General features: G+C 39.4%; 1 protein-coding gene across 1 annotated transcript in view; it reads left to right on the top strand.

Annotated features, from left to right (window-relative positions):
* EPB41L5 (erythrocyte membrane protein band 4.1 like 5) overlaps positions 1-14790 on the top strand; it is a 51522-nt gene extending 36732 nt beyond the window's left edge. Inside the window, exons 17-25 of the mRNA XM_026053983.1 lie at positions 722-816; positions 6071-6199; positions 6793-6854; positions 7423-7530; positions 9499-9592; positions 10238-10315; positions 11206-11247; positions 11727-11860; positions 12711-14790. Of these exons, the coding sequence (XP_025909768.1) occupies positions 722-816; positions 6071-6199; positions 6793-6854; positions 7423-7530; positions 9499-9592; positions 10238-10315; positions 11206-11247; positions 11727-11860; positions 12711-12768 (800 nt within the window). The 3' untranslated portion in view covers positions 12769-14790. The remainder of the gene's footprint in view (positions 1-721; positions 817-6070; positions 6200-6792; positions 6855-7422; positions 7531-9498; positions 9593-10237; positions 10316-11205; positions 11248-11726; positions 11861-12710) is intronic.
* The last annotated feature ends 3767 nt before the right edge of the window (positions 14791-18557 follow it).

Consider the following 18557-nt stretch of genomic DNA (forward strand, 5'->3'; position numbering starts at 1 on the left):
CCAGTTCGCGCTGGAGTGCGGCTCTCTCTAGTACCTGAGGTACTGCATCTAGTTCAGTTGAAGTCCTGCAGCAAGATGTTAAGGAATCATCTTTCAGGAGAGCCTATTTTACAAGCAGACTTCTCTCAGTGAGATTTATAACCTTGTTGTCTGGACGGTCCACCCTTAGCRACTGGAACCACCTTGTAAAGACTCTCTTTAGCAGATTCAGGTCACATTGTGATACCATGCATGATAATTATTTTGTGCTCTGACTGGCTAATAAAATGTTGCCTTTTCTGATTTTCCTGATTACAGTATTTTGCCAGAAATTATTTCAGAGGTGTCTAAGACACTACCATGCATTTAAATCCTGCAAGTTAGGACAATGTGGTCAGTCACCTCTGGCCTGTTTCAGCTGGAAGCAGCTTATTTCCAAGGGCAAAGGGTACAAGGGAAGAATGGCAGTTCTTTGTGAGATCTGAGCTCAGCCACAAATGAAGTGCAGCCATCTGAGCAGTAGTGAACTTGCAGTAGTGCAGAATGGTCTAAAATATATGAAGTTTGTAGACACAAAAATTGCATTAAAGGTTGAACAAGTTGCTCTACATCTCCCTCACCCTCCTGTGATAATCCACGTCTTTAAAACCTTTGCCTTTAGGTTTAGGAAAAATGCAAGCTACAAGTCAAATATATATGTACAGTGGCATTAGCAGGATATTGTCTTTTCCTTCTTTTTCAGCATTTGAAGATACACTCCTGAAACTGAAACAGCTGGAGGGCGAGCACAGCAGCCCCCTGGCAACTGCCCGTCCCAACATCAACATAAACGTGCAGGTACTTGGGCTTCATACCTCCTTCTCAGGTTACAGAGATTTGCTACTTAACCTGTTCCATTTACAAGATTTTTAAGAAGTGTAAGTAATGCTAGGAAAATGTAAAAGAAATGCAAGCACTTCATTGTATGTAAATCTCTGCATGAGTTCAGGAGGAAGGAGATCAGGGTGCACGTATGTCCATGAATACTGCAGCCTGGTGATGTTTTCTAAAATAAATCACGGGGATGCTTAAACAGTTGAGATGTTCCCCTTCTCTCCTCTCTTTTGTCCATATACATCGTTCAGATGTTGCGCTTTTTGGGGTATTTTTCTCTTTCCCATCACACGCAGTAATTCTTGTAGAACTTCTGTTTTGACCTTCTGTTAAGGTAAAGTTGCTGGCAATCTGTCCCTTCTATTAACTAAGTAGTTTTTATCCAGCTCCTTGAAACTGGTGKTAGGTGAGGTTGTGTTTACACAGAGAGGAATGGTGTGGCTTGATGTAGTACTCTCAAAAATCCCTTCAAGCAAGTCGGGCTGCATTTCCCCAGGCAGCTGGGCCAACCCTGCTCAGAGGAGGGGGAGGACTCCCTTCCCCCTCATTCCTCTGTGCTTCCCCGTCTCCCCTGCCACCTCCTGTAGTCATTGGATGTTTCAGTGAACCAATCTAATTACAAAATGGCAGAAAACTATTTTTTGACCTTTTTGGGTTTTTTTTTTTTTGTTAATACTTCTTTGGTTTTTGAAATTGTGAGTAGAATAGTGAGTGAAAATAAACAGCATGAATTCACTGTTTCACAGAGAACTGCCTCCGCAGAGGGGGCACTTGGCTCACCAGCCAGGGCAAGGGGTTATGGCTGTAAAATGTTGGTATCGTGCAAAGGYACTTAAAGGGAACAGAGCACATGAAGTGGGATTTTTTTGGCCTCTCATCTTTTGTATGTGTTAGCTGTTTGATTTCTTGGTTGTTTGGTTCTGTTTTTTTCAAAGAAACTGCAATATATTTTTCCCTCCAGGTTGCACTGTAAATAAATCTGATTTAAAAAAGCAATTCAGTCCCTTTACCTTGTGCTAAAACTGTAGGTTGCTTATCAAATTTTGAATAAGAAGAGGCTGTAGAACAACTTACAGCCTTATCTCTGTATTTAGTGCTGTCCTTACAGCAAGGCCTGATGATTTTTCTGCCGTCTGGTAAAGTGGTGATTTGCTTTTTCCCTCAGCATTAAAATGAGTCAGGTTGTGAGAGTGGCTTTTGGTAGTGCATGCCTGGGCTGAGCCCATTCCTAGGCATTGGTTTCCCCTCTTACTCTGAGAAATGGCTTTTGTTTTCACATGCTTGTTGCTACAGGCTGTTTTGCTCGTCCCCTTTAAGGGCTGCTGCCCGGGATGCCTTGTGTACCCCTCTGCTTAGTGACTGCATTACAAAGATTACCAGGCGCTAAGAAGATTAGCCTATAGGTCTCCTTACCCCAAAACACTGCCTCAGCACAAACAGGAGCGAGGGTGCACAGCTTAYACAGCTTGTTTCAGAGGATCTTCGCCCGCTGAGCTCTGTTTTAAGCAGAGGAAAAAAATCTGTACTTTAAAAAACGAGAATATGGAGCGAAACTGTGTTAATAATCTTTAAAACATCTCTGGATTCCTGTAAGGAGCTAAGTTAAGAAGCAGCTGCCAATAYAGTACAGTTGCAGGTATCCAGCTCTCATGTGAATATAGAGCTTACAGTGGCTGGTGTGAAATGACCCTGGTTAGAGAGTAAGTTTGTATAACTGAGAAATAGCTAATCTGTGGATCAACAGTACACCAGCACATTTTTTTCTTTCGGAAGCAAAGATGTCAGCAACTTTTAGTTGCAAATTGCATTTTGAAAGTTTAAATTAAATTATCAGTGATTTTCTTCAAGTGGAAAGATGAAACAAAGCTTTCCAGCCTCTGGGATTTAGCTTGCTACCACTCAAGTAACCACTTGAGAATGATGGTTAAAAAGATAAACAAAGATGAATGTTTCTGTGTAAGTCAAATTCTGCAGGGGTTGGATTGCAGAGACAGGTAGGCTTCAGTTTGCAGGTGTTTGCCGATGAGCACGCTCCRGTTGTGATTAGAGATGAAGATTAATCATTTGGAAATTAATTCTGAAAGGAGTGACCTCAGAATAACTCTTAAAAACACTTTATTTGCCTGTTTTTTTCACGCCGCTTAAAAAAATATCTCCACATGGGATTTGTTACAAAATGTGCTTTTACTGGCATGTAGGCACATGCATGTTGTTTCACTGTTAATTATTTACTCGTAAAAGGTTCTGATGTCTTTTTCTGGCTGAACAGAATGGGACAATAATATTGACTGCTTTGTATCAACTGAAACCTTAAAATGAGCTTAACTCTTGGAGTTTGTTGTTGTTCTAGCATTCTTTGGAGTGTGTAATTTCAAATTTCAGCATGTTTAATATCAGTTAAGTTTACCAATGCATGAAATACCAATGTAGAAAAATAGAAATACTGATGTAGAAACAGTTTGAGCCCATAGAAGGTTTGATGAAATACCTCAGTGGAAAGCATTAGTTCACTAGTAGGACAAAGCTGTATTTTCAACTTTTTAAGTAATTGTCAGATGCCAACGAACTGTTCAGTTATTTTATGTTAATTAAAAATCTTGAGCTACTTTATTCCCACCTCAGATGACCTGCCAAAGTTGCCTGTACATAGTTCTATACTTCCAGAAGCTCTTGCTTGATTTCTTTGGTAGGGAAATGTTTATCTAGCCTTCCCTGCCCTTTTAGAAAGGGAGAAACCTTTCCAGAATGCGAATTAGGAAAGGTGGAATGAATGGCCCTATTCTTCCTAGCTGCTCGTTGCCAAATTTTGCTGGAATGGAAGCAGGCAACTTAGTCACTTCCAGGCTTTCACTAGCACAGTGGCCTGATCCGACAAAGGAGAGCAAATAACTCTTAAATACACAAGCACTCTGCTTTCATCAGCTTCTGAAGTGAAGTGAGCAATAAAAAGTTAACCCCATTTGCCTATACTTTAAATCTGTTCCGAAGTTAGAAGTGCAAATATGCAAGGCTTCCTTTTTCTTCCTTTATTTTTTGTGATCTTTGAGCACTTGGAAGTTGCTCAAAATCTATGTATGGCAGATGCTTTCTCTTTCCGCAGAGAGATTTTCAGTGGCAGAAGCATTTGAGCAGAAGCGTTGCTCAAAAGCACAGAGGACTGGGCAAACACATCCTGCTGCTGCCTTTAGTTGTTCATTCTGTTTTTGTGCCACTGCTTAGCTCCTTAGACAGAAATGGGGCAATGAGCTGAAGAACTAAGTCCAAATATTTTTTGTCCAGTGCCTGGAAACAGTAAGAAATCCAAATGAGCTAGAATATTGACAAAGCACAGCAGCCTTATTGTTTTAGGTTAAACATCTTGTAAATCAGACATCTGAAGGATCTGTCAGGTGCCAAATGCTTTCTCACCTACCTGTATGCTGTTTCTTTAAAAAAATACAATCATGATAATTTGTCGTGTTTTTGACTGGCACCAGACCAGTGCTCTGGGAATTCCTTGCAGGGGGTGTTACATTATCCAGTTCAGTAAGGTCCGGTGTAAAAAGTTAAGTGCTGGGTGCCACAATAGTACAAATCATAACTCAATTTTAATTTCATCCCGGACATTTGGCAATCACAGTAGCTTCTGTAAAATTAAAATGATTAAATGTTTRATAAATGTTTGTTAGTGTGCATAGATTTTGTGAATGTGTGTCTCAATGTTTGCTCACAAATGGTGGTTTCTCTTTATTTATTTTGACATATGTTGACATTTATTTTGAGGGTGTTCCTTTTAGGTTTTAAAAAGTTCTGTATTCCTTGCTGACTGTGGCCARAAGTTAAAAATGGGTGCTCTTTCACCTGGTATTATAAGCCCCTAGTTGGACACATAAAGAGATTGCTTGGAAGGAGACCAGAAGAGGAAATTTTTCTCCCTCCGTAAAGTCTGAGTGCCCAGGAGTTATCACCRTTATTTCCAGTTAATGCAAAAAGTTAGCAAGTGGAGGTTAGCTGGTTAAGAGACAGGTCTTCACCTTTTGCAACTCGTCTTCCCATATCCTTATTATTTTTATTTTCTCCCCTCTGTCCATGCAATGGACTTCTTTCTTCTGGATACACTGCAATTCATGCAAGTAGAAATCTAGCTAGAATTTGCCCATTGTAGGGATGGAGCATTTGCCTTGAGGAAGGAGGCTTCCTTATCCAGAAATTGGTTAAGGAAAGTAGGTCTCTGTCTCCCCCTGCTGAGCTATAYTCTGAGAAGAAAGGTCACAAAGTTTCCACTCCGCTAATTAATTYCTGCCAGTAATGAAATGAAATTAGAGGGAATTCTTAAGAAACTTACTATAATGAAGAAATAGAGTTCACATAGCAAATTATACTGTATTGTAAAGATACCTAATTTTTAATTATTCTTAGAATGTATCAGGCTACCCGGTTGCTTTTATATAAATAGTTATCAGAGAGGTGATTAATAATATATTAATTTGTTGCTCTAATTTACGAGTGAATTTTAAGGTTAAAAATCCCTAATTCTGTTTTGAGAGGAAGCTATCAGCTTCATACTGAAGATACTCCCATATAAGATGTTGGTGACTATGCCCATGTAAATGTGGTGTTAAAATAAATATACTATACTTAGAAACTCCATCAGGTCAAGCAATGACTAATTACTTATGGTCATGCTCAGTTGATGTATATGCAGTGTGATCATTTGTTTATGTAGCAACTGAGCTCCTCCTTTGCAAGACTGGTAATTACAAAGTTCTACTGTTCAGTAGGTGAAAGAGAACTTATGTCAGTAAGCTAATGATCAAGTTTTATGACAAAAACACACTATTTGCAATAATAATATAGTTCTTCCCCAAGACGTCTTGTCCTGTGCAGCCTGGGCAATAGGATCCTAAGAGGATAGAACTGAATGGAGAATGCAGATCTGAGATATCCGTTTAGCTCAAGGATCCATCTCAAAATTCTGCCTCTTTCTGGCAGATTTTTCAAGCAAACCTTTTGATCTTGAATCAGTGAATTTGTTGCAAATTTTTTTTTTTTACTTTGTATCTTGCATGTAATTTTATAGTTAATTTCTGAAAAAAAGAATAAGTTCTTTTATTATTTTGGGACAGTTCTGCCCATTTTTCCTCTCCCTTGAGACTTCGTTGTCATTTAGAGATGTTTGTGACTTCAACTCAGACTTTTAATGTGGGAACTGCTTGTAATGAACATTTTCTGTGCCTAGGATGAAGTGATAAAGTTGACAGATAAATGTCTGAACAATGCAATTGAGAGCCCTATACCAGTGGCAACGTGGCTTCCAGCAGACATCAAAAGCAATATCCTGAAGGCCCAGGCAGAGACAGGATACAAGGTAAACACTCATTTTTATTTTTCTTATTTTTTTTTAACAGGCAACCGACAGAAATTGTAATATGGGAAATACATATTAGATATCAGGAGAAATTTTTTTACAGTCATGGTGGCCAAATAGTGGAACAGATTGCCCAAAGACAAATCTCTTATCCTTGGTGATACTCAGAAGCTAACTGGGGGAGGCCCAGAGTAACCTAATCTAATTCTGGTTTTGTGCCTTGCTTTGAGTGGGAATTGAACYGGATGACCTCCAAAAGTTCTCTCCTAACCAAAATTATTCTCTGCTTTTATGTGTGTGTGTATATAAATATATATATATAAATAGTATTATATATATTCTTCTAGCATGCCCTAGTACATTTCATAAACAATATTTTATTTGGCTACTCTGCTGAATTATTTTTTTTCATAAAAATAGTTTTATGCTTTAATAAAGCATAATAAAACTTTAACAAAGCTTTAACAATAAGCTGATGAACATTGCGCACCAGTGCTAGGAGGGGGGAACTCAACTTTTCTCTGTATCTTGGAACTGGTACAAAATGGCAACAGGTATCAAAAAAAGGTTCTTTTTCTCCATTTTTCTTTCAGGTCACAAGAGAAGACAGCTTGAGAGTTATCAAGAACTCCAACGTTCAGGATGCTGCTGTCAGGTACTGGCTAGATTTGGAAGAAATAGACAGGATCTGGTCATTCAAATAGAGCATTAAGAATCTGGAGCTCTGGAGTCTTGGTGTTCTGTATGATCTTTCTGTGGCTTAGTGAACACTGAAATTTGCCTCAGAAAGGGAGTTTTTAGGTTCACTTTGCTGTTACAGCATGGCTTAACCTGATAAGTATGAAGTCTTTTTTAGATGAAAAATAGCAAGAGCTACAGGTGYAAAGTATTGTTATGTACAAGCTAATCCAGAAACTTCTTTCAATCTCCCATACTTTAATCTGGTAAAGTTGTTTCAGCAGCAAGCCAAAACACTGAAGTCATTTCTGACCCCTGAACAACCTCAATGTGGAAAGGGGGAAGAGTTTGGTTTGTAATAGCTCTTCTCTGGGGAAGAAAGAATGCTGTGTACAAAAACCTGTCACTTTCTTATGAATTAATTCATATGGTTTGGTAGAAAACCACCAGGAATATATAAAAATAAAGCATTACAGTATATGATTTCTAGACCAGTTATTGAAAAAGAGCACACAGTGATGTGTGTGTGTGTTTCATTTGTACAGGGGCATCCCAGCAGGCAAAAACCAGAGCAGTCCTCCAACAACCAGCCCAGCATTTCAAGAACCAAGAGAGCTGCTGAAAGCAGTCTCTGCCTCAAACACTGTCATTCCGTAAGTGCTTCCGGAGAAAAATGTTTCCTGGATGAGGGAACCATGCAGTGATTGACATGAAAGGAACTGGGAAAGAKGGAGAAAGTTAAGGGCAGGAAAGTGATCACTCAAACACAACTTCCACGCAGAGGAGGGGAAGGGAGGAGAGGGCTGCATTCGCTTCCCCTGGTAACTTCTGTTCATGCTGCTGGCTTGCTCGTGGCTTGGAAAAATGGATGATGTAAAAAAAGAATGACAAATAAAACTGCCAGTACATATGATTGCCATTAACATTCTTTAGCTGCTGATTAAACTGCTTTCAAGAAAAAGGGTTAGCCTGTACGGAAGAAATATAGGTTTGAAACTAGTTTATTATGAAAGCATAGAAAGAGAAATCTTCTAAAGGTTTTGTTTGTTTGTTTGTTTTCCTTAAAATTCTGATTAGAAGAGGATATTTATCTGAAAATCTAAGATTATAATGAAGTGCTTGTGCCTGACAACTAGCTGGAAAGCTTAGGCAGGTTAGGAATGCCGGGGTTGGGAGTCAGAAATCCTGGCTAAATTCTGGTCTTTTCAGTGGCTGTGGTGTTTTAAGGAGAGCATTTAACCTTATTGCCTCTGTCTTCCTCCCGTAAAATGGCAATCATTTGTGTGGAAAAAGATGAAATACKCTTATCATGCCGTAATGTTTATTCATGGTGTATTTAATCTGACAGTATCATTTTTATAAATGCTTTGTTTAATATTCTGAGGCGTTTTAGTAAGTGAACTTTATAATAGTCACATCCCTGTAATCTCTAGGGAAAACAATCTATTAATGAAGATTCTCAGTGATGCATATGCTTGTTTTACAGCTGTTGACCTTTCTCTCTAATTCCCCTGTGTATAGACTAAATGCTTTAATTACATGTTTAGTTGTAGTGAGAAGTATGTATTTCCTCATTTGCTTAATCTCTTGATTCCAAATACAAAAGAGGGTTTTTGTGATTGGCTCATTGTACTATCTTTATTTCAAAAGGATTTTTGCAGCCTCTTATTAAAGAATAATGTATTTGATTCTAGCATTAGGATTGTGTTCATATTTCTGCAGCTGGCTAAACTGAAATTGGCAGCAGTACAAATTTAAAATGAAGGGGTAGCAAATGCAAGAATGCTTTGTTCTCAATAGGGCACAAGGTTCTTTTCTCTTTGGACAATGATTTCAGTCTGGTTGTAAGTGCTATTTCTCTCTACAAGAATTCTCATTCCTTTAAACCATACAATTGGTAGAAACTCAAGCTTTAACTCAGCCACTATATTCTTTCTAACAACAGGGAGTATCACATGCTTTGAAGAAAGGTAAAGCATATGAAGAAAGGTAAAGCATATGAATCTGTCTTTCTTGAAAGTCTCATGCTGAGATTGCCTGCATTGGTAAATCATTTTCTAAACAGAACTAGACCTAGATCATCTTCAAAATATGCTACTCAAAAGGGAAGTATGGTGAGGCTAAGTTGCTGTCTCTCTGTGTGTATAAAGTTACTGTTTTCTGTCAGACAGAATGAATTAGATCAGTTAGGCATAATTTTCCWATATGCAACTATGTCTAACTAAGCAGATTTTCTGACTCACCTTAGTTTGTGTTGCACCAGTCAATCCCTGTAGGCCAGGCCTCAAGAGTTGTATCCTAGCAAGTAGTAAGGGAATTTCCTAGATCTTTTGAGACAGCTAAAATTTCTTATATCCCGCTGCCCTTGGCTYTAAACAGCTAGCAGTGAAAACTTCAGTTCTGTGTAGACAAAGTATGTGCTAGAAGCTCATTCAAGATTGCAGATGCTGATACCGTTGGTCTGTAGGATACCAGCTGCACAGCTGTTCTCTGAATCTGTAAAACAGAGCAGTGATCTAAAGGTACTGAGTATTGCAAACCAATTAGTTCAGTGTGTTCACAAACTCCAGTCTCTTGTCTGCCTCACCTTGATCATTAGGTTGTTTATGTTCTCATTTCAGGAATGCATTAAATGAGGATAATGTTGCTTCTGACCATGAAGATTTGCTGATTCCAGCTAATCTGACTCCATCTAAAGAAGCTGCTGTTTTAAAGGTATTGCCACCTGTCCGCCCAGCAGATTTTTGAGTATCACAAGARCTATTGATGCCTTCAGACTGGCAAGGCAGACCTTGCTGAGTGCCTATCATAACATTTAGTTTAGTACTCACACTCTTTCTGAGTGTGAGTACTAAAGAGTACTTTTTGGTGTAGAAATGTTTAACTCTTGTATTTTGGTTAACCTTAAACACGAGGTAACATTTAATTTGGCATCATATGAAGGAGTCAAATTTCTTTTGTCCCTCTCCAAAACAAAAGGCTGTAAACTGAATTCTGCGGCTATTTCAGCAGATTGAGGGGTTATTCCTGCATCAGTAAAGGAGTATTCCCTTCATTTGTTGTCCTCCTAACCCAGCATTATTTAGTTGATGCYGCAGACTTACCGCTTTGTCGTTGAGTTCAGAGCCTCAGCTCACAGACTTTGCTGACCTTCATGCAGAATAAAGCAATAGCCCATCTGTGCCCAGGGGCACTGGGCAGTTTCATGGGCTACATGGCAATGAGATTGTTTCCAGCATCTTGGTAGTGAAATGAAAAGGCTATTAGAAAAGGTCMTATGAACAGATTAGAGGACAGGCCTGATGAAGGGCAGCGATCATTAAAACCACTGGTCTATAACTTRACTGTTTTATTCCACAGAGCTCTCCAGATGACCAGGACGTTTCAGTAACATCACTGACAGAGAATCTAATTGACTTTACAGAAGCCACCCCGCGGGTAAATGTATTTCAAAACCAAGCTTCTTTCCTTGTACATAGAATGGATTTTACTGTTGACACTCCTCAAAAGGAAACATTGTCTAGTTATAGACTGTGCTTTGGCATAGTCTCTCCCTGTCAGGCTTGTACTTATGGCACTATAGTGAGCTGGTGACTGATCTGGGTTAGTGCACGTTTCACATACAGCTTTAATGGAAGGGAAATAACCTGCATCTGTTTCCAACGTTGCTTTGTATCTGTACCACAAGAGCTTTTAGTCCTGTCTTAGTATACTTGCAAGTGCCAGCCTGATACTGGGCTTTCATATAACGCTTCATAAAGTGTGTGTGTATATGCATGTGTGTGTATATATATATATATATATATACACATATATATATACATATATGTGTGTGTGTGTATATATATATACACACATATATGCATATATGTGTGTATATATATACACACACATATGTATTAAAAGAAGCTTCAAAATAAATTTTAAATACAGGGATTGTTCTATATCTCTTACAAATTGTGCTAAGGAAGAAGGGAGTTATAAGGTATGTAGCAGAGAAAAGGGGAAGGAGGAAGGTCTTTAAACTGTACRTGGAAGTGTGCTCTCAGTTGAGCTTTGTCCACAAGGCAGAAAAAGCATTCATGAGCTCAGTTGCCTTTTGGAAGGGGCTGTGTATTGAAACCTTGGGGATTCTGTGACTATTCTATGTGGACAAAAACAACCCTTTTGTGTGCAGTCACCTCACTTGTAACTTATGCCAAGTCCTGTTCAGAGATATTTTATAACAACAGCAGATAAATATCTGAGATCATTCTGAGAATAATGTTGTTCCTAAAATGTTTTCTGCGACTCCATCCTTTTCTAATGCCTATCTTGGCTTTTCATAGGTGTCTTCCCAGCCCACGATAACCCCGAGGTGGATAGTGCCAGTAAGTTCTTCAGCCATTCTTCAGTGATGATGGAGCTTTTCAGAGCTAGTTTTAAAAAGGGAGGGTGGTGAGRAGGGATGGTAGTGAAAAAGCTTTTGTCACGGATAACAAAAATAAAAAGTAGAATGTATGTCTTGTTTATTAAATGTTTGCATTTGCAGTGGTTTGAAAGCCTAGGATTCAATAGTGCAGCAAAGCAAAACTAAAGCAAACTAATCCAACCTGAATAAATCAGACAACATACATATCCTGTTGATGTTTAAATATTTAAACTTCATTTTTGCTCTGTTACATTGCAGATAAACACCATGATTTCCATTAGGAATTTCCACTTAGTAAACCCCACCATAGAAATYGATAAACCTTAATTTTCAGGGTTGCGAATGATTGAAATGGAAAATTTCAATTGAAAAACACATGTGTCTTGTCTTGCAGGTCTTTTTAATTTCTGTTTTTCTGTTTCTTTCTCCCCAATTCAGACGGGATTGATTCAGAATGGGCCCTTGGGAATTGATGCTGCCTTAGCTCTGAAGGCCATGAAAGACAGCACGGAGGCTGTATCATCACCAGCTGGGTTGCCAGCATCCCAGCAAACAGCTGAAGTCCTTGCAAGGTAGGATCTCATCTGTAGTTGAGGGCCTGTGTGAAAAGGAAGTGTGTCCACCTACTTCCATTGAAATAGTTAGAGTGGTCRTTTGGATACAGTACCTGGTTTTGCTGTGCTAGTTAACTGGAGTTCTTTCTTCAGCATTTGAAATTGTGAAAATCAATACAGCAGCCAATGTATAGGATGCATATTTTTATATAGCATAGTTTGAAGGGGAAGAAAACCTTTTTAATTGAAGTAATAAAAGGAAAAATGAATTGAAACAAAGAATACAAATGTTGCTGGAGTTACAGGAGAAACTATTGTCACTGTAAGTGTTATGAAGTGGATTTTTTTTCATTATCATTTCACTTCAGTTTCTTTATATAGTAACATCTTTTAGTGCTCCACTAGACCTATGGTACAGATTTGCAATATTTCAATTGCTTTTCAAGCGTTTGTTGTATCTCCTCTCCCCAGTTATTTCCAAACTGTAAGGAAGTCAGGAAGCAAAAGCTGTAGAAACCTTTTCCTCTGTTGCCCCTTCCCTGCCGTGCCCGTGAGGGCCTTTAGCAGTGAGGGTCAGGTGTCTTGAGTGAACATTTTTACAAAGAGGAGGCTCCTGCAGTCAGGAGGTTGATGGCAATCAAGCTGCTACTACACTCTGTGAAAATGATACACCTTACTCTTCTGTACATTATCCAAGTGAAACGTCTGTGTGTTGGTCATCTTAAATTACAAAAGGAAAGCTATTATCACCCTCTGGAACAATACCCATCACGTAATTTTGTTCCCAGCAGTACCTTTTTTTGAAATCCTTCACAGCAGATCATTTTGGAGGAGTATACTTTACAGGGCTTCGTTTTCTTCTTTTTAGCCCAGTAACTGAGGATGCTGCAACAAGAACGAAATGTTTACTCACCACTGAACTGTAGAGGAAGGAGCTTCTGCACTTCCCACCTTGTGAAAACTCGAACCTTCTAACATCTCCAAGGGAYGGACTTGCCTGGGATCGAGCTCTTGCTGAACTGGGTATCAAACAGCCAACTCTTTTGCAAGGATTCAGGAAGAGACTTTCACATTTTATCGCGATCCAACTGGAATTACAACCTAAGCCAGAACATGAAAGTTTCATCTTCTCCCTCAGGAGAGATGAAATCATACACTGGAGCTAGATATGGACATAAGGAACAAAATCTAGATATGTTCCATTCAAATTAGGCTTAGTCTTGCTTTTACCATGTGCTGCTTCGTAAGTGTTAATGGGAAGTGTTCACTGTGATGTTAGCTGAGTAGTGTTTGAACACTGCATCCCAGACCTTCATGGATTGATAACAAGGTTAGGCGACCTTGTTAGGCCACCTTGTGGCCACACTGTGCATGGTGGCTCACAGTAGTGATGACCGTTTCCAGTAGCCAAGATCACTTTCTTCTGTGAGACTATTCCCACTGTTTAGTCTTTGTTTTACCAACACATACCTGTCTTTTTGGCCTTAAAACCCTTTATAATCCTTGCGCCTCTTGTGACAATATCTGGAAAGAATGAAAATCTAGTCTGTGAGTGACCACCTACTTTCACTGGATTTGAACCGCACTGTGCAACCAGGAAAAGGAAAACTAACCTGCCAAACAGCTTATAGCATTAGCAGAGTACAGCAGAGGTCCCACATTTTGACCCTGCTGATTTCATTTCTTGTGTGACTCAAATATGTGCATTTTAGTCTACAGTATTGAATTTTGAGTGTTAAAGCAGTGAAGTTGTGAGTACAACTTACTTCAGAGGCTGCTTGCTGGTTAATTATGTTGTCATTTAGGGCTAGGAGGGAAATGACTTTTCTTGTTTATTTTCATATCATTTCTAGGTATTGTTTCCAGATGTAGTGCTTTGGGAATATTTGTCAGGTGTGTTTAGCAGCACGAGGGTAAAACTAGAACAGTTCTTAACACCATCTCAAAACCTGTTCCAGTTCTCTTCTGATAGGTGTTTTTATGGAACAAAGAGCGGAAAGAACAAGATAAAAACAGGAAAAAGAGATAAAAAGTTTCCAAAAGCAGTTTAGGCTCTGCAAYGCTAGGAAGGCAGGGCACTTGCAAGAGCATTCTGCACAGTGCTGGTGAAGGCTTTTGGTGGCTGAGGTCAATTTTAGGATAGGATATGTAGAGTGTGAAGAGCTCTTTTGCACCCTGGGCAACAGGATCCTGGTGTGGAAACATAGGGATGATCCAGTGAACCTTGGGGATGCATCTTGTGAAAATTATCAATGCAGAGCCAAAGGACAGGGAAATGTAGAACTCAGCAATGGATCCCATATCTCCTGACAAGGAAGTGCAGATTGAACAACTCTGGCTGTGCCTTCTTAGGAGGAGGCATGTACATATGACTAGGGTTGGAGAGTCTTTTCTGCATAGTGCTGCTGTTTATAAATATTTATATCCACATATCTCTTGGAAACAGTTTTAAATGTGAAAGTTAGTTCTCAAACCTGTATGCACAACTTCATTCCTGCACACGTGCTGTGTTCATGTTTCTCAGTAGACAGAGAGTTGGACCAAACCACTGTGGGGTGTGTGAATCTGCTGGTGTCCAGCTAGGCTGCTGCTTTCAGACCAGGGGCCTCTTGGACGTTTTTACTGCTGCTTTTGTGCTCTTGTTTGCAAGATGTTGAATGAGTGTTAAGGACAGAAACCACTCAGCATTGACATGGCCACTGCCACTCCTCCAAACCCCAGAGGCCTTAATAGAGAACCATAGAAACCACGGGGAGCTCTGAGGACTGGCAGGCCTGAGTGACTCTCTGCAGACAAGATTTGCAGCCGGTGCCTCGYGGAGCAGGAGGCAGCACTGGTGACAGACATTGAGGTTGCCCTGCTCGCCCGAAGCGATGGTGACGGGCGCCCTCGCTGCTCGCAGCACCGCTGCCCACGGGGAGCTGCTCTTCTGCACCTGGGGGAGTCCCTCTGCTCACCAGCCGTTCGGCTCTGTCATCACTTCCAGTTGAGTATGGGCTGCTTTTGTACTTTTAAGTCTTATTGCATATTAATAACTAGAACGTTCCTGATTCAAATGTCTTAGTCGGGATCAATGCAGTTGCCTGCAAACTGACTGCAGGAGAAGGGAGCTGTGGCTGCCACCGTGCGCTTCCCGCGCGMAGCCGGTGCTGGATGGGGAGTCTTGGCATTTGCTCTTGATCTGTTTGCTCAGCAGCTGGGCTGCCATTCKCCAGCTACATGTATGGGGTTTGTAATGCAGGCAGGTTTGATGTGTGGCTCTTCCCATTGGGGTCAGGAGCTCTGTGAACTGTGAGCTTGAATGTGGCCCAAAAGCAACACCAGAGGTTGGCAGTTTACAGCGTTGTCTGTTAAATGCCGTACTTAGCTTCCTCCCCAGGAGCCACATCCAGTATATAAAGTGGTGAGGAAAGTGCCCCCCCTTTCCCCCCCAAATATCTAAATGATTTCAAGTAGCAAGCTGTTTCACTCTTAGTGTGACCTGGATGGGTGGGAATGTACATACAATCACATCTAAAGGAAAACTCCAATGGCTTTCAAAGGGTTTTCTACTCAGTTTTGAGAGGACTAGAAGACTAACACTTGAAACTTTTTTTAAAAATTTAAATCTTGAAGAATCAAATTAGGAACCTACTTAAAATTTCTGGTAACATCAGAGGGATACAAGTACAACTCTTTCCATCGTGTCCTGATACTTGGAGCAAATACTCCTTTTAAGTCTGCGTGACTTACTTAGCTTTCTAAATCATAACTCACACAGGGAGACCAGAGAGGCTAATACACCATAGTCATGTGTGTCTGAACATCCTAGTTTATTGCAACGCTATTTCACCTGTAACATTTATGACAGATAAAATGCTGTATTATGACTGACTATCATAACAAATAATGTAGCATTATTTATCACCTTTATTTTCTCAAACTTTTTCCTGCATTTAATGCTTTAAATTTAATGTTATAAAATATCAGTTAATACCTTTGTGCCACTGCGAAAAAGTATCACACTTTAGTATGGCATAAGACTATGACACTATGACATAAGATTCGTTGGTTTATAAGATCCAGTCATCCTTTTCGAAAAGTGTTTTTGCTTTTTTTTTTTTTTTTTAATTTATTTTAAGGTATTCATATATAAAACGTTTCCCTGTTGTATGAATCTAAAGTTTAGACGTTGGCAAGTCTGCCAACCACTCAGAATCTTTGAAAGCTGAGAGAAATGAATAAATGCAGCTACATGTTGTGCTGCAGTCATTTGGAAAAAGCCACTTCCCCTCAAAAAAAAAAAAACCCTTTTATTTCTTTTTTGTTTTCCTTACAGACTTCCACCTACTGACTCACTGATGCTTGTTCCCATTTATGCTCATTAATTTGCCGTCCCCTTTTGCTGAGTGTGCCTGTAATGCTGATCAGACAGGCAATTTTAAATTCTGTATTAAAAATGATCATTTTTATTAATAATGAAAAGGTAATTGGGCACAATGCAGRTCAGATGGGCAATTTTAAATTCCCTATTAAGAGTGGAATAATGAAAAAGTAATTGGGCACTTTAAAAGCTTTTATAGAAATCTCAATATTTATTAAAAATCATACAGAGCAACTTAAAAACTGTTTAACCTTATGGATGTAGACCTTGGAACTCCATTTCACTCTCACCATTTAGCCTGAAAGAAAGCGACGGGATAGTCTAAATACATGGAGTAAATAGTAAATACCCACCTCTTATAGCTACATGCTTTTGATATTCAAAATTAAATTTTGAATTCAAATTTTAATTCAGAATTTAAATGCAGGCATTTAGGACCTCTATCCACTTGAATTAAGGGAAACTTAGTAATGAGATTTAATACTAGGTAAGGCAAATGGTATAAAGTACTTAAATGATAATCAGTCATGGTCAATGCATTAGATAGTATGTATCTAATTTTAAGCTTGAACTGCACATATGCTTCATCCAAGCCAGACGGCTATATAAAAKGTATGTTTTGGACAGTTTGGGGGACACAGAACTTTGGCAAGGAGAAAATTTGCTGCAGCAGAATGGAAGCTCTGGTGAATAGTCCAGTTACATTGGGGTCTCTTTCCACAAGCTCTTTTTTGCATCTATGCCTTGCTTGTTCTTGTTTCTTGCAAGCAAAACTGTACTGTTCAGGTCAGCCTTTCCTTCACAAACAGTGCGGGATACGTTTTTCACATTGTGAACATGTTCTGACACAGCCCAGATTATCTACAGATTGAGCATTAGTGTCTCTGTCCCATGACCAGGTATCTGGACACACAGAGGTGTCCATTAACCTAGAAGGTTACAGTGAAATCATATATATCACTATTAGACACAATTCTGTCACCACTTTCAAATGCAGCTGGACAATCGTAACTTTTATACCAAAAAAWWTTTTTTTWAAAAAGTGCTAATGGCCTTTCCATGATGCAGGTGTAATCCATGTGTGTTTGGTCTGAATGTTAGCACTACAGAAATAAATACTGCCCCTTTCGCACCACACTCAAATGCGAGTAGATTTAGTGTGATATAATTAATTATACTATCATCTTGTCACAGTATTAAGGAGGGAAATCCAAGCAACTGGAGTAGCCTGTTGAGAGCCARGAGCCTTCATTCAGCAGTGTGTTTGACTCTGCATCTACAGGAAATGAGGAGTGAGTATTGCTCCACATATAGTAATGTGAGACTGCAAAGCAGAGAGCTGCAGGATTTTCCTATAGAGTTCACTAATGTTTTACTGTTTGGCTTGAGCACTTTGCCTCTSTCCCTCCCTATCTCTCACACACACAGACACACAAGCTACACACACCTACTTATAACTGGACAAACTTATTTTTAAAATATGTCAGAATATTTTTTTATCTAGATTTTTTGGTTAAAGCAACACTAACTACTGTATTTTTACCTTTTATATGTAAAGCTTGGCAATAGCTCTCGATGTATAATTTATTTGTTTTTTATAAAGTGCACCCTCTTGCTTCTGTTTTACAACAGTAATGGTGTATGAACTGCTGTAGGCACTGCACTGAGATCTGTATTGAAACTGTATATGGGAACAAGAAACTGTGATTTGTAGTCCATTCAACCCAGTCTTGAAATGTTTGTACTGTAGTTTTGTCTTAAATATACCACATCAGTGCAAAAGTCTCATTGAATCATCTTTAAGCACTGCTTTTATAGGATGGCACAGCTGTAAAAGCCAGGTAGATCGACCAAAACCTAGAAAGTGAGCAATACATTTAGGGCCCGTGAGCTGCTGCATCTCTGAAATCAAAGGTAGAGGTACGTGGTAGAGAAATGCTTCGTCCTGAGTAATCAGTAACGATAGAGTTGTTCTTCAAATCCATTTTTAATTCACAAAGCCAAGTTTGGCTTAGGAATGTTCATTAAGTAAAGCAAAAAGTCATGTCTCATTCAGAACAATAGCTGTATGTTAAAGGAAAATCCCTCTCCTACTCATACGTTTTAAGGCTCAGAAGCGCTGAGTGGTGAACAGAGAAAACAAGTTTGYTGAGCTCCTTGAGGCTGACAGATTTGTTCTCTTACATGCAATAATTATGATATAATGGTACATCTCTTATCTTGGAACAGATTGCAGAAGAATCCTGCATCCTTTTGCTTTTACCAAGTGAAATTGGGACTGAGTATATCAAATATATACRAGCTCAGAAATATTTGAAAGCCGCTCGCTTCAGTGGCAGCCCCGTTAGTTTG

This window comes from Nothoprocta perdicaria, unplaced genomic scaffold, assembly GCF_003342845.1.
Source record: "Nothoprocta perdicaria isolate Ctin4 unplaced genomic scaffold, notPer1 scaffold_0, whole genome shotgun sequence".
NCBI lineage: Eukaryota > Metazoa > Chordata > Aves > Tinamiformes > Tinamidae > Nothoprocta > Nothoprocta perdicaria.